Source organism: Aquarana catesbeiana, linkage group LG09 (genome assembly GCF_042186555.1).
Source record: "Aquarana catesbeiana isolate 2022-GZ linkage group LG09, ASM4218655v1, whole genome shotgun sequence".
Lineage (NCBI taxonomy): Eukaryota > Metazoa > Chordata > Amphibia > Anura > Ranidae > Aquarana > Aquarana catesbeiana.
The window spans coordinates 313,840,358-313,861,724 of NC_133332.1; the positions used below are offsets into that span (position 1 = coordinate 313,840,358).

The window sequence follows — 21,367 nt, forward strand, 5'->3', positions numbered from 1 at the left end:
GCAGTGGAAATGTTTTTTTTTTACGGGATTAAGTTCATTTTCATGGCAAAGAGGGACTTTGCAATTAATTGCAATTCATCTGATCACTCGTCATAACATTCTGGAGTATATGCAAATTGCCATCATAAAAACTGAGGCAGCAGACTTTGTGAAAACGAATTCTTGTGTCATTCTTAAAACTGTAATCTTTGTTTTTGGCTTTAGTACCACTTTAAAGATGTCTCCTCACAATGATTACACCCAGGTTGCCATGGATCTAATTTCGAATACGCCAGTTCACAAAATGTTCCTCTTGACAACCGATTCTTTATCAAGAGAACAATATGATTTTAGAACTGTGCAATGTTTCATTTTTATTTTTTATTTTTATTTTTTTAGCTTTTTATTTTTTAAAGATGCTTTCAAAAACCCACAGAAATATGAAAGAGTTGAAAGCTTGTAATACGTCAGACCATGGGCACCGCAACTGAGAGGTCAATTCTGAAGACCACAAACAAAATTGGAGCACAGCTGTGGCCAGTTTAATAGATGGCTGCAATGGCAGTTGGTGGCTTCAACGAATGCATCCATGCAGATGTTCACAGATAATGGGTAACTTGCATGGCCCCTATTTAAACTATCTAGCAAGTACCTGCTCATTCATTATGACCATTGTGTGCCTGTCTTTAATCCTTATGCCCCGTACACATGATCGGAATTTCCGTCGGAAAAACCTTGGATGGTTTTTCCGACGGAATTCCGCTCAAGTTTGCCTTGCATACACACGGTCACACAAAAGTTCTCTGAACTTTCGACCATCAAGAACGCGGTGACATACAACACTACGACGAGCCGAGAAATTGAAGTTCAATGCTTCCGAGCATGCGTTGAATGGTTTCCGAGTATGCGTAGAAATTTTGCGCGTCGGAATTGCTACAGACGATCGGAATTTCCGTAGGAACTTTTTCCATCGGAAAAATAGAGAACCTGCTCTCAATCTTTTGCTGGCGGGAATTCCGCCAGCAAAAGTCCGATGGATCATACACACGGTCAGAATTTCCGACCAAAAGCTCACATCGGAACTTTCCGATTGTGTGTACGAGGCATTAACATATCCTGTAGTCCAGCAGAGAGGATGCCCGCCATGAGTTCTTCCCACATGCAAAAACCCAAAACACCAGCACAGCCTATCATTGTTGTGTTATGTGCAGAGGACAGTAAGTGGGAGAGGGTAGTATGACTCCCACTAGGTAGTGTGGCCCTTGGTTGACAGGTTTGAAGCCTATATTATGTTTGTTACTTGGTAGAGAAGCTAGCAATCTATTACAAACTCTGAGCATGATAACAAAACCTGACCATTGTCTTTCAAAACTGCTCTAGGCTCTTTCTGCAACATTATCCTGCTTGGCACAAAAGCTTAACATCTATTGCAATTTTGAGAGAATGTTTAGGCAGTGTTCCAGTTTTTCCCGTAAGCTGAGGGTTAATAAGTCTTCTCAGGCACCTAGCTGTTCCCATCAGCTGCAGGATAACAGGTCTTCCCAGACTCCTAGCTGCTCCCATCAGTCTACAGCTGATGGATCTTTTCAGACTCCTAGCTGCTCCATTAACTTCGGGGTGATGGATCTTCTCACACTCCTAGCTGCTCCATCAGCTGTGGGGTAATGATCATCTTAGACTCCTAGCTGCTCCAATAACGTTGGGGTGATGGATCTTTCAGATTCCTATCTGCTTCCATCAGCTGTGGGGTAACATATCTTCTCATACTCCCCCCACTGCTCCATCAGCTGTGGAATGATGAGTAATCTCAGATTCCTAGCTGCTCCATCAGTTGTCGGGCGATGGATCTTCTCAGATTCCTAGCTGCTCCATCAGCTGTGGGGGTAACGTGTCTTCTCAAACTCCTAGCTGCCCCGTCATCTGATCTGTGGAGTGATGAGTCTTCTCAGACTCCTAGCTGCTCCCATCAGCTGTTGGGTAACGAGTCTTCTCAGACTCCTAGCTGCTTCCATCAGCTGTAGGGTAATGATTCTTCTTAGACTCCTAGCTGCTTCCATCAGCTGTGGGGTTACGTGTCTTTTTAGACACCCCGCTGTTCCATCAACTGTGGGGTAATGAGTCTTTTCAGACTCCTAGCCACTCCATCAGCTGTTGGGTGATAGATCTTCTCAGATTCCTAGCTGCTTTCGTCAGCTGTGGGGTAACATGTCTTCTCAAACTCCTAGCTGCTCCATCAGCTGTGGGGTAACAAGTCTTCCCAGACTTCTAGCTACTTCCATCAGCTGTGGGTTAACATGTCTTTTCAGACTCCTAGCCGCTACCATCAGCTGTGGGGTAATGATCATCTTAGACTCCTAGCTGCTCCAATAACGCTGGGGTGATGGATCTTTCAGATTCCTATCTGCTTCCATCAGCTGTGGGGTAACATATCTTCTCATACTCCCCCTACTGCTCCATCAGCTGTGGAATGATGAGTAATCTCAAATTCCTAGCTGCTCCATCAGCTGTTGGGCGATGGATCTTCTCAGATTCCTAGCTGCTCCATCAGCTGTGGGGGTAACGTGTCTTCTCAAACTCCTAGCTGCCCCGTCATCTGATCTGTGGAGTGATGAGTCTTCTCAGACTCCTAGCTGCTCCCATCAGCTGTTGGGTAACGAGTCTTCTCAGACTCCTAGCTGCTTCCATCATCTGTAGGGTAATGATTCTTCTTAGACTCCTAGCTGCTTCCATCAGCTGTGGGGTTACGTGTCTTTTTAGACACCCCGCTGCTCCATCAACTGTGGGGTAATGAGTCTTTTCAGACTCCTAGCCACTCCATCAGCTGTGGGGTGATAGATCTTCTCAGATTCCTAGCTGCTTTCGTCAGCTGTGGGGTAACATGTCTTCTCAAACTCCTAGCTGCTCCATCAGCTGTGGGGTAACAAGTCTTCTCAGACTTCTAGCTGCTTCCATCAGCTGTGGGGTAACATGTCTTTTCAGACTCCCCGCTGCTCCATCAGCTGTAGGGGTAATGAGTCTTCTCAGACTCCTTGCCGCTCCATCATCTGTGGGGTGATGGATCTTCTCAGATTCCTAGCTACTTTCATCAGCTGTGGGGTAACGTGTCTTCTCAAATTCCTAGCTGCTCCATCAGCTGTCGACAACGTGTCTTCTTAGACACCTAGCTGATTCCTAGGTGCTTCCCATCAGCTGCGGGGTAACAAGTCTGACCATGTGCCTCCTAGCTGGATTGGTCCTCAGTGCAGGAGGGACCTTATTTAAACCTCATCAGCCTGTGCCTTTGTGCTTGTAATAGCATTAGCTTCCTGGCCCCCTGTTTGTTTTATGTCTAACCAATGCAATTATCTTAGTTGCAATTGTTGCTGACGTTTGTTGCTGGGGGGGTCTTATGTTGCTGGGGGGGGGGGGTCAATCATTGCTTGGAGGGATCTATTATTGAGGGAGGGGTCTATTGATTCTGGCTGCAGGGAAGGTCTATTGTTGCTGGTGGGGGATCTTCTGTTGCTGTGGGTGGGTCTTATGCAGGGGATCAATTGTTGCTGGGAGGGATCTATTGTTGAGGGAGGGGTCTAATGTTGGAGGGTCTATTGATGCTGGCTGTTGGGAGTCCATTGTTTCTGGGGTGAATCTATTGCCGCTGGGGTGTTGCTAGATCTATTTTACTGCCTTTCTTGTAAAAGTGATTGTACTCCCCCCTGAGACATTTTTACATATAGGTAAGTCTAAAATAAGGCTTACCTATATGTACTGAAAATATCTCCTAAACATGCGTCGTTTAGGAGATATTTACCCTGTAGTGCACTGATGACATCATCAGCGCATGCGCGGTGACATCGGCGCATGCGCGGTGAAGAAACGGCCCTCCGTCCTGTTTCTTCCCCAGCGCGTGCTGTGCGCGCGGGAGTGACGTCACGCGGCTCTGGCCAGTCACAGACCAGGAGTCCACGGCCCCAGAAGGAAGAGGGGTGAAGGTGGATGCTTCCACCAGTGGGGACATCGCGGACATCACAGGCTTCGTTTGCAGGTAAGTGCCACATAATGGGCTAGTATGTGATGCATACTAGCCATTATGCTTTTACTTTGCAGGGGAATAAAGAGGAAGAAAATCCCATCTGGGTTTACTTCCTCTTTAACATTAACATACAAAATGATACTTGGTTTTGTATTCTCTAAATGAGGTGGTACTGGGAGGTGGGTAGGGGGTTAGACCAAGGAACGGTGCTCAGAAGTATCAAGAGTCAAAGGGTGACTTGGAAGGGAGGAGTTCCTGCACCTATTCTCTCAGAAAAAAAAAAGCCCTGGGAAGTTTGAAGACCCCTTGCTTAAACAAATATCCAGTTCTGAGCCCCTATCTAAATCACTAAACCTCTTTCTAGGAGAACGTTAGCCCTACCATCAGCTTTGGGTCTTCAGGAGAACCTATGGTACATTGCACTTTCGCTGTTCATTATTGCAGTGCATTTGGTGTGAATAGCGCCCTAGTTATGTTTAAAACAGAGATCTTGAGATGTTCCACCAGTCATAGTACTGCATAAAAATAATTGCTGTCAACTACAACGTCATTGCGAAATATCCACAGTAGCATTGTTCCATTGATATGGGATGAGCCCCTGGGCTATACACCTATTATCACAAGTAATAATTGGCACATCCAAATATTATGTTTGCTTTAACAAGTTTAATATGGAGAGATTATTTCCACATTAATCTTTCAGAGATGTGCAATGAATAGGACTTTTTTTAATAGAGGGTCGAACTTGCCTATAGCTACTTTGGTTTTGGTCTTCACATAGGATGAGTTTTATATTATTTGTTGGTCTGACCATTCAGAGCCAGTCCTTGGTGGAAGGTGGGACCTTTTTGTCATACTATATAAATCTATGATGCTTTACAGCAAGGTCTCGGTAAAAGCAAAGGCTTTGGTTGTCCCTTGTTTCCTGTATGTACAGTATTTTGGTTGGTGAGACGAAATATGAGAGTTATATATAGAAAAATATAAGATAATTTTGCCACTTGCCTACTTGGCACTTTCACCCCCCCCCCCCCCCTCTTCCTGCCCAGGTGCCAATTTTCTGCTTTCAGCGCTGTCGCACTTTGAATGACAATTGCGCGGTCAAGCAACACTGTACCCATATGACATTTTTATCATTTTTCTCACACAAATAGAGATTTCTTTTGGTGGTATTTAATCACTACTGGGGTTTTTTTTTTTTTTTTTTTTTTTTTGCTAAACAAACAAAGAAAGACCAAAAATTTTGGAAAAAAACAAACAAAGCATTTTTTATAGATTGTTAAAAGATTTTGCAAACTGGTATTTTTTCTCCTTCACGGATGTGCGCTGATGAGGCTGCACTGGTGGGCACTGATCAGGAAGCGCTGCTGAGGCTGCACTTATAGGTGGCACTGATGGGCACTGATAGGTGGAACCGAAGGGCACTTAGAGGTGGCACTGGTAGGCGGCACTGATAGGTGGCAATGATGGGCACCAATAGGCGCTGGTAAGCGGCACTTATAGGCAGCACTGATAAGTGACACTGATGATGAGGCACTGATTGGCAGCACTGATAGGTGGCACTGGTGGGCACTAATCAGGAGGTGCTGATGAGGTTGCACTGATAGGTGGCACTGATAGGCAGAACTGAAGGGCACTGAAAGGTGACACTGATAGTTGGCACTGGTAGGCGGCACTGGTAGGTGGCACTGACGGGCACAGATAGACGGCACTGATGGGCACTAATAGGTGCTGGTAAGCAGCACTTATAGGCAGCACTGATAAGTGACACTGATGATGAGGCACTGATTAGCAGTACTGATAGGCACTGACAGGTGGCACTGGCGGGCATTGATAGATGGCACTGGTGGGCACTGATAGGCAGAACTGAAGGGCACTGAGAGGTGGCACTGATAGGTGGCACTGGTAGGCGGCACTGGTAGGTGGCACTGATGGGCACTGATAGGCGGCACTGATGGGCACTAATAGGTGCTGGTAAGCAGCACTTATAGGCAGCACTGATAAGTGACACTGATGATGAGGCACTGATTAGCAGTACTGATAGGCGCTGATAGGTGGCACTGGTGGGCATTGATAGGTGGCACTGGTGGGCACTGCAAATTAGGAAATGTGTGTGTGCAGCTTAGGCTCGGTGGCAAAGAGGAATGTAATCAATGCTTCCGCAGCCATTGCTAGGGTGCTGATAGGGGATGGAACCCGTCATGGGTCCTATCAGGCTTCAGAGAGCAATGGGGTGGCCCCTAAAATTCGCACAGCTAGGTGTCCTGAAGTGATGAGTAGGCAACCTCAGCCTGGACTCCAACCAAACCACCAACGCAACGCACTTCACTCCACCCCTGGATCTTAGTCATGGGGAACTGATTAGCAGCACCGGTCACAATTTAGGGACCAATGTCCCTTTAACGGAAACCGGCTATTGGCTTTCCCTTTTTCTCCTCATGCTGTTAGTGTGAGGGGAAAAAAAGGCGTTAACCGGCTTCTGTTTACATTGTGTGATCAGCTGTCATTGGCTGACAACTGATCACGTGGTAAAGGGCTGTTGTGAATGGCCCTTTACCATGATTTGTCATCAGCCGAGTCCAAAGAACTCAGCTATCACATAGTGCGCCGCGCGAGCACAGAAGGACGTCCATGGATGCCCTCCCAGCATTGTAAGCCCATGCTGTAGCCACTGCAGAGTGACAGCGGGAGCAGGACAGAGCAGTAGACACTGGGCAGGCTATCTCAACAGGTTCTCTCCTGTCTAGCCTGCTACAGTGCCCTTCAGGGTGCTGGGCAGGCTAGTTTCGGGCTGGAAGTACACAGTCACCCCAAACTGTGCTCCAGTAAATGATGCGGTCGGTGCTGGAAATTCGATTCATGCACTGCCACGGATGGGGGTGACACCATCACGCATGGTCAGATATCACTTCCTACTTGATGGTGTCACCCCTCTGGCAGGTGTTATCCGCACCGCAGCTCCATAGCGAAGCCATCAGGGGTCATTGTGGAAAGCCCCCTTACATTGGTGGTCAGTAAGAGAGAAGCCCATTTACTGTGAAGATCAGTGGGCAGAAGGACTCTCACACATTGATGGTCAATGAAGAGAAGTTCCCCTCTCACTTTGACAGGCAGTGGAAAAGGACTCCACTACTTGGTGGTTATTAGGACAGATATCCACCTATATACTGGTGGCTAAGGAGATCATTGGTGTCAGTGATAATTTACCTAAGAGAAAAGAGGAGAGGCTCATCTGGCTCCATGCCATCCACCACTGCTTACGAGACCCCTATCAACCTCTGGAGGAACTCTTATGTTCCATGGAAAAAACTGCTTTAAAAAACTTAGTCACCTTCCTAATCAAACCAGTTGACCAACTGACATCTCTCTTCCTATAATTTTTTATTATTTTTATTATGTGCTTGCTATAAGAAATGTAAAAGGTTGCTGGCAGCACATTGGAGAGCCAGGCCACTTCTCCCCCACCCAGCACAATGGTCCAGGTCTCAAGCAGTCTGACACCCCCCTCCTAAAACAGCCCACTGTCTTTCTGTGAGAGAAGCAGTCTGGCTCTCCGGCAAGCTGCCAGAGCCCTTTTACCATTTTTAAGGCACAAGCACAAAATAACTAAAAAAGCCATGTTCTTTACTGGATCCAAAGAGCTCCTCCTAGGAGAAGTGCAAAGTCCCTTGGTCCATTGGAACTTTCACCCGTATCTTTAGACCCTCAACAGGGTAGAGGAATGATGGATGAGGCAACTGGAAGGATGGATGGCTGGACAGGAGAAGGGATCGAGACTGGAACCTCTGCAGAAGATCTGGGTAGGATCACCTCAATGTAGAAGAAAACGAACAGCAGGGCACTGAGGTCAGTATCAAATAAAAAAAAACACTTTATTAAAATAAGCAGCACACTTACATTGAAGTTAGCATGAAGCAGCATTGATAGGGAACACCTGAAACCAAGCAGCTGTGATCAGTGTGAAGCTGTAGGCAACACTGAGCAAACAGAAGCCGAGGATGACAGGGAGCCAGCCAGCTCAAAGTTTGGATATTAGCGGCGGCGTTCTAGGCTGCACACGAGGATGACAGCTGTCAAAATGCCTGGGGGATGTCAGGAGAGGGGGTGTGCATGACACGTTTCCGAGGACTTTGCCCTCTTTTTCAAATGCACACTCCCTCTCCCGACATCCACCAGGCATCCACAGTTGTCATCCTCATGTGCAGCCTAGAACGCTGTTGCCAATATCCATACTTTGATGTGGATGGCTCCCGGTCATCCTCAGCTTCTGTTTGCTCAGTGATGACTACAGCCTCCTGATCACAGCTGCTTGGTTTCAGGTGTTCCCTATCAATGCTCTTTCATACTAACTTCAGTGTAAGTGTGCTGCTTATTTTTAATAAAGTGTTTTTTATTTGATACTGACCTCAGCGCCTTGCTGTTCATTTTCTTTTACATTGATGTTCTTTACTGGCCGTGCATTCTGACTTCATAACAAATATAAAAGGCAATACTTCAACGGATGTATTTTTATCAATATAACAGCAATCTCTAATTTCTATGAAGGAAAGAACATGAAAAGGCATTCTCCATAGCTGCTGTATGGGATATACAAGACAAAACAAATCATGATGCCAGTATATTGCACCCTGGGGAGCTTATATCGCCATTCAGTTATGAGGACACTTTCAGTAATATAATGTACAGGGCTACTGCAAACATTATAAAACAAAGCTTTGATTGAATTTTGCCATCAATAAGGGCAACATAAAGAGGTATCCACTCATTTCATTAAAACATAACATGATGGGAACTTGGCACTGCTATTATAGATTTCCATTATAATACGCTTTATTAGGTTTATAGTGACAAAATCTAATTTGTTGTATGTGTAAAGCTTCATATTGACTTTAAAATTACTAATATATTGAATTTAAAAAAACATATCTACACAAAGACCCGAGCCAGTGTTGGCCATGACTATTTAAAGGAAAACATAAAATAGGTAAATGATACTTATAATGTAGTGCAGCCTTTCTCAAAATTTTGCCCCAGAGGAACCATTGAAATATCTTTCAGGTCTCAGGGGGTCAGTGGGAAAAACGCCCCTTGCATTGGTGGTCAGGGAAGAATGCCTCACTTAAAGTGGTGGTCAGAATGCTATCCTTCCAGACTGCTAAAAAGATCATTGATGTCATGTTGCTGGCTCTGCCAAGTGGCATTGGATCCGGAATTTATCAGATGGGAGGTCAATCAGCCAAAGCTAAAAGAACCTCTAGTAACCTCTTGAGGAACACTTAGGTTCCATGGAACCTTGGTTGAGAATGGATGGTGTAGTGGCATTGGACCCGGAATTATCACATTGGAGGTCAATCAGCCAAAGCTCAAAGAACCCATAGTAGCCTCTTGAGGAACCCTAGGATTCCATGGACCTTGGTTGAGCTCAAAGAACCTCTAGTAACCTCTTGAGGAACCCTTAGATTCCATGGAACCTTGGCTGAGAATGGATGGTGTAATGGCATTGGACCTCGGAATTATCAGTTGGGAGGTCAATCAGCCAAAGCTCAAAGAACCTCTTGTAACCTCTTAAGGAACCTTTAGGTTCCATGGAATCTTGGTTGAGAATGGATGGTGTAGTGACATTGGACCTGAAATTATCAGATGAGAGGTCAATCAGCCAAAGCTCAAACAACCCATAGTAACCTCTTGAGGAACCCTAGGATTCCATGGACCTTGGTTGAGCTCAAAGAACCTCTAGTGACCTCTTGAGGAACCCTTAGGTTCCATGGAACCTTGGCTGAGAATGGATGGTGTAATGGCATTGGACCCCAGAATTATCAGTTGGGAGGTCAATCAGCCAAAGCTCAAAGAACCTCTTGTAACCTCTTAAGAAACCTTTAGGTTCCATGGAATCTTGGTTGAGAATGGACGGTGTAGTGCAATGTTTTTCAACTCCAGTCCTCAAGACTGGAGTTGAGAAACATTGGTGTAGTGGATGATGCCTAATTGTGCTGTTTTCATTTTCAGCCCAGAATGAAAGAATGTCCCCCTTAACCACTTCCATACCACAGACTGTCATATGACGTCCTTGGCTTTCAGTGGAAATATCTGAATGATACCTGCAGCTACAGGCATCATCCAGATATCATTTTTTAGAGCCGGCGAGTTTGAGCACAATAAGAATGATCATAGTGGCTGTTCGCTTGATCGTTCTTAGCGGCGACAGGAGGGGGTGCTTCTCAGGGCTCTCCCGTGCGATTGGGGACCTGGAGAACGAATCGGTCCGCACTGGAAGAGAGGCATAGAGATTTCCAAGGAACAAATGGCCCTCAGCAATCTCTATGATCCTCGGAGGCCCGGGCGCAACGTTGTGATGTCACGTCTGGGCCGCACAAGTAAACTAAGCTGAGATCACGGCTAGAAAAGCATCAATTTTTTTTTGATCTGATGCTTTCCAGCCTGGAGGAGAGATGTGGAGTCTTATAGACCCCTCATCTCTCCATAAAGAGGACCGGTCATGCACCATTTCTATTACCCATGGAACCTTGGTTGAGAATGGATGGTGCAGTGGATGATGCCTAATTGTGCTGCTGAATTTTCAGCCCATAAGTCCCTAATTCTACACTATGATAAAAAGACATAATTCTGGTCACTAGTACCTGTTCCTACCTCCTGAGCCTTACTCTTGGTTAGTGAGGACTTTCTTGCAGTGATAGGCTGTAGAGAGGAGGTGGGAAGAGAAGAGCCGAGCTGTCAAACATGGGAGGTGGTCGATATCTAGAGGACAGAGAACCCTGAAATTTGGAGCTCATGGATCACATTGTCAATAAAATGGCAGCACATTTTGTTTTAAGAGTTAAAAAAAAGCTCTGTAATATGACAGCATCTAATGACACCCTAATCCCCCCTCCCCAGGAAGATTCTCAATCCGAGCCCTCCACTGTTGCATCCTCCTCCATATGACAGTTCTTGAGCCTGAGCTCAGGCCCAAAAACTGGTGTTGGGCAGTGATGTTGCACCCTCTGACACCCGAACTTACCTAGGGAGTACTCCTGCATGTGGAAGGTGGTGAGGGCGTGCAGATTAGTGAATATACCATGTCCCCATAAAGCACATCTGAGGTTTTGTAGTTGGGCTCTAAAAGACCAGGGACATCATGTTGTGTAACAGATGTCATCTAGCCATTATACAGCACATTGGCACTTATTTATTCTATTCTCCACATGTGTGTTATTTGTCACTCCACTGGATGGCAGGGTGTGGGTCTTTAGGCCTATCCTGAAGTCTAGAGGGAGGATATGTGGCCCTTAGGTTCCTTCCTCCCCCTGCCCTTCTATTACCTGTTGGTCAGCTTCAGTTGACCTTGAAGAACGGGGTAAAATGGGTCCACTGGGCTTTTTAGCTAGGTGGCCTTACCACTGTCAATATTCTTGCACCCCGGCGGTTCCTTCCTAACCCCCCTGGGAGTTATTTTGGGAGAGCCCTCAACCTAGTACTTGGGGTTGGTTTTGGCTAGCCATGAGGAGATTGTCCATCAGGCTTTTTAGCTAGGTGGTCCAGGGTGTCTTTGCTGAGCCTTGTATTCTGGGGGGGGGGGGGTAGGGAAGGTCCTCCTTTGAGCAGGAACCAGTGGCAGCCCTATGCACTTTTTGGGGTGCGTTATTTGTTTCACATGGTGAACGTGAAGAAAAGATGCTCTAAAATGAGCAATAATCCTCTTACTTTTGGAAAATGTGATAGAATGAGACATGACGTTACCAAGCACTTTTTTCCAGTAATTACGCAAGGCATTATTGCAATATCTTTGGCCAAATTCGTCAACCCGTATATGCTATAAAGTACAGTACTGGTAAAGTGTAAATTGAAAGGACGGACAGGGGTGCCGCATATGGAATTGTATTATACGGCTACAACACTGACCCGGTTACTAGATTGGTTTTTCCACTGTAAACTCAAACACTGGGTTTCCATAAAACAAAACATGGTTGATCTACTTTTGACCTCCCTTATATCCATGGGTCTATATCCAACATCGCCCACCAAGACAGTCACTCTTATACTGTAGCTAACCCAAGCTTTTTTGAAGCTTTGGGATATGGAGGTGTGGAGATGAGGAATCTCTTCAGTGCCAGGCCCTTTGACACCGATATTGGGCAACCCGGGCTTCCATGCGGCGCTCTCCTCCCCTAGTTTTTTTTACGCTGGCAGATGGGGCTGCCCTCCCCAATACAACAAGCGTACAATGCTGACGGACTTTTTCCACTAGCTGAGCTTACAGAAGCGATGAAAAGCTCAGCAATCCGGGGCGATTGGCTGTGCTATTTACCAAAGGTCTAAGTTCTCAAGATGCAGCTCCTATAGAGACTCTGTGTCTTCAGAAGAACGATTGCCCGGGAGAACAATAAAGCTTGCTCAATAAAGCTTTGAATACTTAAAAAGGAAAAACGAGACATGTGAATACCGTCTGCTCTAAGCAGACCCTGATGTGTTGGTCATTTACATTTGCATTATTGACTCTAGGGTTCTGGTAGCTCGGTAGTTGACTTTGGTCTGTACAGTATCACCAATAGGAATTCCAAAGTGTAGAGCAAATGATTTTTTTTTTTTTTTTGGTTGACTGCGATGAAAAATTCTACAGCGCATGATGGATTTGGGGCTTTGCATCTCTGGCTGTTCCTAGGATAATTTAATTGCAAGCCCTGGAGGTCAACCAAAGGGGTATTTACATATTACACAATTGGGGAGATCGTTAGATCGGCCATTGTCTGGTGGCCTTCTTGTTTGTTCTATGAGAAAAAGGATTCGAGAGCAGATGAATACTTCCTTCATCAACGTTTTTTTGTTCCTGCGGCTCCATCTTACAAACACCAGTTTGTGTAGCTCATCATAAGGTCAGGGCTTTCCCTGCAAGCAGACATTAAAGATAAAGAGAGCTGGAGCCGGCTTTTGTGCAAGAGGGTAAAGGAGGTCACATTGGAAAGGATGTCATTTTCGTAATATGCCTGCATTAGTGCTGATTGATTCAAAGCATCTTCATTATTGAGTGGTGACCGTAAATCCCTTGAGTGCCTTAATTACTTGTATTATGTTTTAATTGTCTACAACTGAAGACATATCACAGACAGCAGCACTAAAACTTTAATTGGAATGGGAGCCATAATCCATTAGTCTATTTTTAAGCAGGAGAAATGTGCGAAATTCAGGGGGCAGTAAAAAAAACAACAAAAAAAAAAAAACAACCAATCAAGTGAATGAGCACAGGACGATTGGCAGCTCACATGGTCAGGTTACACAGCCATTGAGATAGGCAAGCAGAGTGTATTGATTGATGGCTCTGCTTGGCAGTCTTCAAAAAACAACCTTTGTTGGGTAGGCAACCTCCCGGAGCCACATTCCAGGGAAGAATGTAGTAAGACTATCCTAAGGGGCAGATGATAGAAATAGAGGAGTTTTCCAATAATTTGATGTCCCACCCTGAATGGGACCAGGTAATGCAGATAAAATAATTGATCTTTTGCATACAAAATCAGATATCTTTTCTACAGCATTTGGTCACTGCAGTAAATGAGTCGCTGGGAGGTTTATGCTATAATATGCCAGCCACATATGCGCCACATATTAGCGTATTATGGGTGGAGCGGTACATCGTGAAGTCATCACACTAACTGATGTTCATCACCACAGCACTGTGATGTCATCCTTACCTAGAAAAAAATTACTTACTCAATATTTTGAGTGGCCTTTGGACCCGGAATTTATCAGATGAGAGGTCAATCAGCCAAAGCTCAAACAACCCCTAGTAACCTCTTGAGGAACCCTTAGATTCCATGTAACCTTGGTTGAGAATGGATGGCGTAGTGGCATTGGACCTGAAATTATCAGATGGGAGGTCAATCAGCCAAAGCTCAAAGAACCCATAATAACCTCTTGAGGAACCCTAGGGTTCCATGGAACCTTGGATGAGAATGGACGGTGTAGTGGCATTGGAACCCAGAATTATCAGTTGGGAGGTCCATCAGCCAAAGCTCAAAGAACTTCTAGTAACCTCTTAAGGAACCCTTAGGTTCCATGGAACCTTGGTTGAGAATGGATGGTGTAGTGGCATTAGACCCGAAATTATCAGATGGGAGGTCAATCAGCCAAAGCTCAAAGAGCACATAGTAGCCTCTTGAGGCACCCTAGGGTTCCATGGAACCTTGGCGGAGAATGGATGGTGTAATGGCATTGGACCCGAAAATATCAGATGGGAGGTCAATCAGCCGAAGCTCAAAGAACCCATAATAACCTCTTGAGGAACCCTAGGGTTCCATGGAACCTTTGGTTGAGAAAGGATGGTGTAGTGGCATTGGACCCGAAATTATCAGATGGGAGGTCAATCAGCCAAAGCTCAAAGAACCCATAATAACCTCTTGAGGAACCCTAGGGTTCCATGGAACCTTGGTTGAGAAAGGATGGTGTAGTGGCATTGGACCCGAAATTATCAGATGGGAGGTCAATCAGCCAAAGCTCAAAGAACCCATAATAACCTCTTGAGGAACCCTAGGGTTCCATGGAACCTTGGATGAGAATGGATGGTGTAGTGGCATTGGACCCCAGAATTATCAGTTGGGAGGTTCATCAGCCAAAGCTCAAAGAATTTCTAGTATCCTCTTAAGGAACCCTTGGGTTTTATGGAACCTTGGTTGAGAATGGATGGTGTAGTGGCATTGGACCCCGGAATTATCACTTGGGAGGTCAATCAGCCAAAGCTCAAAGAACTTCTAATAACCTCTTAAGGAACCCTTATGTTCCATGGAACCTTGGCTGAGAATGGAAGGTGTAGTGCAATGTTTGTCAACTCCAGTCCTCAAGTACCCCCAACAGGTCATGTATTCAGCACTGCTTTCGGCACTTTTTGTTTACGTGTAATAAGCACTCGCTGACCAGGCTTTTTTCTGACATTTGTAGCTTACAAGGTAAAATCTGTATTTTTTGCTAGACAGTTACTTAGAACCCCCCCCACATATTGAACGTCGCTCAGACTTTCGCAGCGATACCTCACACGTGTGGTGCAAACACCGTTTACATATGTGGGCGTGACATCCGTATGCGTTCACTACTGCGCTAGCACGCAGGGACGGGGGCGCTTTAATTTTTATTTTATTTTTATTATTTATTATATTTTTTAATTTTAAAAAATGTGATCACCTTTATTGCCATCGTAAGGAATGTAAACATCCCTTGTGATAACAATACAGCATGACAGGTCCTTTTTATGGGGATATCTGGGGTCTAAAGGATCCCAAATCTCTCCTCTGCCCTTAAAATCAAAAGATCAAAAAAAAAAAAAAATCTTTTGCTTTAAAAAATCATGTTTATATGGCCTGAGAACTGGAAGTAACGTCAAAGTCGCTCCAGTCCTCCAAGGGCATAGAGATGAGTGGTGGCCATCTAGCCATCGCTTATCTTTATGGAAAAACTAGACAAGTACACTGCCTAAAAATTTGTTTGTTTTTCTTTTATTCTTTTTTTTAATTTTTTTTTTCATTTTTTTGGGACATTCGTTATGATTGCAATTCGTAAATTAATAAATTCATAATTTTCGAAAATTTGTAATTTTGTAAATTCAAAAATTCGTAAATTTGTGAATTCGAAAATCCGAAAATAAGAAAGAAAATCCAAAAATAAGAAAGAATAACTAACTAACTAATAATAACTAACTGTTAAATTATATTACTAATCAGTATTTTTTTTTTATATAAAATTACTTAGAACCCCCAAACAATAATATGTACAGTATCTCACAAAAGTGAATACACCCCCTCCCTTCAGAGACTGGGCCGCAGGGCAGTGATCCAACATGATAACGACCCCAAACACACCTCCAAGAGGACCACTGCCTTGCTAAAGAAGCTGAGGGTAAAGGTGATGGACTGGCCAAGCATGTCTCCAGACCTAAACCCTATTGAGCATCTGTGGGACATCCTCAAATGGAAGGTGGAGGAGCGCAAGGTCTCTAACATCCACCAGCTCCGTGATGTCATCATGGAGGAGTGGAAGAGGACTCCAGTAACAACCTGTGAAGCTCTGGTGAACTCCATGCCCAAGAGGGTTAAGGCAGTGCTGGAAAATAATGGTGGCCACACAAAATATTGATTCTTTGGGCCCAATTTGGACATTTTCACTTAGGGGTGTACTGACTTTTGTTGCCAGCGGTTTAGACATTAATGGCTGTGTGTTGAGTTATTTTGAGGGGACAGCAAATTTACACTGTTATACAAGCTGTACACTCACTACTTTACTTTGTAGCAAAGTGTCATTTCTTCAGTGTTGTCACATGAAAAGATATTTACAAAAATGTGAGGGGGTCTACTCACTTTTGTGAGATACCTGCTAGAATAGTGTAAACAAGTTTGTTAGCGTAGGTAAATTGTTGGCTTGGCTGAGAGCCAGGCTGGGTTGAATCTGGGTCGGGTTGAATGACTCAGGGAGGCTGGGTGACTCATCGGGCAGCACCTCTGGTACCTCCCCCTACTTGTTGGAACTTTGGAGAAGCTTCAAAAAGATAGGGAGGGAGGTTATTGAGGAGGGCCACAGCCAATCCCCAGAAAACAGGCTGGCAGGGGGAGGGCATCTCTTAAATACTCAGGGTCATTCCAGCAGGGGCAGCGGAGTTCGGGTGGAGGCTGGAGATGGAGTGCTGAGGAAGCTGTCATTGGCCCTCGAGACTAACTCCCTAGTTTGGGGGGTGACCTTGGGCTTGGGGCTCGGGTTCTGGATGGATCCTCTTACAACACATGGAGGAGTCCTGTCCAGAGGCAAAGGAGCAAGAGTGAGAACAGCAGGCGCCAGTGAGCATGTCCAGGAGGTCTCCAGGAGAAGTCAGCTGGGTGGGCTGGTGAGTGTGCAGTCTGGGAGGACTGGGGGATGTAGTCAAGAGGGCTAGTGAAAGGGGCAGAGCCTGAAGAGGTGGTGCTGGGATCAGTGACCATGGGAGGAAGTGCAGTGAAAGTGCTAGTGTTGTCACCCCATCGTTCTCAAGTATAGGGTTCCCGCGGTCCCTGCCTGTAAAGGGCCATTGCCACAAACTTTTTCTTAGGGTGACACCACTGAGGATCTGCAAGCCAGATTATGCAGGAGGAAGGGAAGGAGTGTATATGGACTGTGTTTAGAGTTAGCCGTATTAAAGGTTCTCTTTATGGAGAGATCTGGGGTCTATAAGATTTCCCTGATCCCTTCTGTGCCCTTAAAAGCGTTCGAATGCTTTCGATTTTTAAGAATGGCATCGTTGACATCCGGGTAAACCAGAAGTAATCAGGTCATCGCTTCCAGGCTACCATAGCCGAGCAAAGTCTATCTGGTCTTTGTTTCAGCTCTCTGATCAGCCGGCGGAAGTGCCGGCTGGTTGATCGGAACTTTCAGTGGGACGGGAGGTCCCAGTAAAGCCGTGGAAGGCCCTGGGATGTCCCCTCCCTCCTCTTGTAAAAGCAATCCAGGGGCTAGTTAGCCAGGCCATTGGGATTGCTTTTATGGGAGAGCCAACCATTGGTGATGCTGTAGGCACCATCCCGCTACAACCACTTGAGGTCCAGTGACGTACCGGGACGTGACTGGCCGGCAAGTGGTTGTGCAAGTGGGAGAGTTGAAGAGGAAGGAGAATGGACCATGTTACCATTAGCTAGAAGTTTGCTTTAAACACTTAAGCTTCGGAAAGGTTTGCCCCCTTAATGACCAGGCCATTTTTTTTTGCGATACGGCACGGCGTTACTTTAACTGACATTTGCGCGGTCGTGCGGAAAAAAAAAATGCCTATATGACTTATAAGAGTTTTCTTACCCTTTTGGTACTGAAGCCAAAGTTGTTGCTGGACTTTCTTGCTTGGGAATCGGATGGTACACGTGAGTTCCGAACCGTAGAGCGCCTCTGAAATATAATGTGTGCCGTATGTTTGGAGTATGCTCTGCAACTCTTCTCGACTGCTGTGAGAACTTATGACCTTGAGAACATTGGCAAATCCTGTAAAAATAAAATGTGCATGCAGTTACTTCCCTACCAAGATCTCTACTATTTTGTTAGCCATGCATATGATTATTAATGATCAAAAAAACATCAAAATAGACACTGAGGACAAAATTCAGACAGGTTCAGTAGTGTACAGGATCACAACATACGTCAAGGGTAAAAAGTTTGCAAGCACCTGACCATCATGCTTACAGTAAATGAGCTGGTTGGACATCCCGTTCCAAAACCATTGGAACCTGATGGAGTCACCACCCTCCTTACCCCCCAAACATCCTCCTGTATTTGTGTCTTCACAATTTTTGTTTAGGGGAAGGCCTTTTTTTGGACCAGCAGGGACCAGGGTAGCAGACTGGGCTTGGGGGGCAACTGCCCCCCCCCCCCCCCCCCCGGCCGCTCTGATACACCGTAAAAAGGCTGGACCACTTCCACTGCAGACACGCCTAAAGTCTTTCCAGTGAAGAAGAGTAAAAAGTCCACAGTGGTGTCCTACCGAGTGAGGGATGAAGACGAGGACATGTGCAGGCAGCCCCCTAGGCATGGATGGTGTACGCTGAGTCCGAGCAGAGGCCAGCTCCGTGCCCCACCGGAGGCTCTCCTCCCCCAGCGAGCCTGGACCGAGCTGCGCTGGATCCCCCTTGCAGCCCCTGGCCGCCAGGAACCAGAAGTCGGTGCAGCAGGCACTGTCCAGTCCAACCCACCCAGTGAGCAAAGAGTACCTGGAGCAGAGCTTCAGCCTGGGATGGGGGTCAGGAAGAGGCAAGGGAAGAGGGAGCACGGGCCCCCCTGGCCGGGTCACTGCACCGTGGCCCTCTGGGTTGTACTTGGGCCCTGGGCCAAAAAGTTGTCCGTCAGCATGGACTGTACAGAAAACCAGCTCCATAAAGACATGGTTTGAAGAGTTTGGTGTAGAGAGGAACCTGAGTGGCCTGCACGGAGCCCTGACCTCAACCCTACTGAACACCTTTGAGATGAACCAGGTCTTCTCATCCAACATAGAACCATAGAAGCTGATTGGCTACCATGTGCAGCTGCACCAGATTTTGCACTCTCCGGTTTTTGTAAACCAACCTCATGGTTCCATGATTTAGGTGTGGAGGAACATTTTCCTTCACACCTCAATGGAGGTTTTTTTTTTTGCCTTCCTCTGGATCAGTGTTTCTCAACTCCAGTCCTCAAGGTGCCCCAACAGGTCATGTTTTCAGGCTCTTCCATTATTTTGCACAGGTGATTTGATGAGTTTCACTGCCTTAGTAATTTACCACAGCCGTTTCATCTGAGGGAAATCCTGAAAACATGACCTGCTGCGGCGCCTTGAGGACTGGAGTTGAGAAACACTGCTCTGGATCAATTTAAGGGTATAGGATTGTGTATATGGAAGTTCTTTATTTATTTATTTATTTATTTTCATGCTCCCAACTTTGTAGGAACAGTTTGGGGATGGCCCCTTCCACAAAGCAAGGTCCATAAAGACATGGATGAAAGAGTTTGGGGGTGGAGGAACTTGACTGGCCTGCACAGAGTCCTGACCTCAACCTGATAGAACAGCTTTGGGATGAATTAGAACGGAGACTGCAAGCCAGGCCTTCTCGTACAACATCAGTGCCTGACCTCACAAATGCTCTTCTGTAAGAATGGTCAAACATTCCCATAGACACACTCCTAAACCTTGTGGACAGCCTTCCTAGAAGAGTTGAAGCTATTATCGCTGCAAAGGGTGGGCCAACTCAATATTGAACCCTATGGACTAAGTCTGCATTCACATCTGAGCGTTTTCACATCAGGCATTTTTGTCGCATTTTTATTCCCATTGGAATGAATGGAAAACGCGCCATTTGCGCGTTTTTATGCATATTCACGTTTTTTGCCATGGGCTTTTGTGCTATTTTCTCCGCAGATGAAAATTTTAAATAATAAAATAGTAATAATATATGAATAAATAAATGTAAAATAAATACACAAATAAATACAAATCATCATAAATAAGTAAAATAAATTAATAATATGTAATAATACATTAATAAATAATAATTAACCTATAACCTTAAAAAAAATATTATTATTATTGTTATTAAAAATAATAATAACAATAATAATAACTTATTTTGTGTTAGGGTGTTTCGTTTTTTATTATTATTTTATTTTTTTAAGAGGTAAGGGTTAAAGTAAATAGTAATAATATATGAATAAATAAATGTAAAATAAATATATAAATAACTAAAAATCATCATAAATAAGTAAAATAAATTAATAATATGTAATAATACGTTAATAAATAATAATGAACCTACAACCTTAAAAAAAAAATTACATATATTATTATAATAATTATTATTATTATTAAAAATAATAATAATAATAATTTATTTTGTGTTAGGGTATTTAGTTTTTTTATTATTATTTTACTTTTTTAAGGGGTAAGGGTTAAAGTAAATAGTAATAATATATGAATAAATAAATGTAAAATAAATATACAAATAACTAAAAATCATCTTAAATAAGTAAAATAAAATAATATGTAATAATACATCAATAAATAATAATGAACCTATAACCTTAAAAAAAAATATTAAATATATTATTATTATTATTATTATTATTATTATTATTATTATTATTAATAAAAATAATAATAACAATAATAATAATTTATTTTGTGTTAGGCTTAGGGTGTTTAGTTTTTTATTATTATTTTATTTATTTAAGGGGTAAGGGTTAAAGTTAAGGGTTAATTATTTATTTATTTATTTATTGTTACTTGGTATTAATTTATTGAATTTATTTATTTTTTATTTATGATTTTTATTTATTTGTATATATTTGTTACATGTATTTATTCATTTAGTATTATTCATATAATAATAAATAAAATAAAATAAAAATAAATAAAATTAATAATGAATAACCCTAACCTCAACTCTTAATCCTAACCCTAACCCAAACTGAACTCGAACCCTTACCCTAACGAAAAAACATTATACATAATCACACTTTATATGAAAAATGTGCCTCTGCCTACATTAATATTGAGGTTCCCTCAATAATATATATATTATATTATATATTATATATAATATGATATATATATATATATATATATATATATATATATATATATATATATATATATATATATATATATATATATATATATATATATATATATCTGTCTAGAGTTCATGTAAATAAAGTTCATATCAATAAAGCAGAAATAAGGAACGGACCTGCGGACAGAGATATTGAGTTGAGTTTGACTTTATACAAGTTGCTCCGGACCCTCCACTGCTGGACCACCGGATACCCCATGGCCTCATTATACCGCACTTCACCTAAGAAAAGATAAAAAGGAGAATGGTAAACCAATGGGGGTCATATAGAGACAAGGAGAGGCCACACCCC

General features: G+C 43.9%; 1 protein-coding gene across 2 annotated transcripts in view; it reads right to left on the reverse strand.

Moving 5' to 3' along the window:
* Positions 1-21,367, reverse strand: part of ASTN2 (astrotactin 2) — a 384,099-nt gene that overhangs the window by 67,296 nt on the left and 295,436 nt on the right. For both annotated transcript variants that reach the window (XM_073600690.1, XM_073600689.1), the window contains 2 exons: positions 21,193-21,297; positions 17,786-17,965 (listed from right to left, as the gene is read on the reverse strand). In XM_073600690.1, the coding sequence (XP_073456791.1) occupies positions 17,786-17,965; positions 21,193-21,297 (285 nt within the window). The remainder of the gene's footprint in view (positions 1-17,785; positions 17,966-21,192; positions 21,298-21,367) is intronic.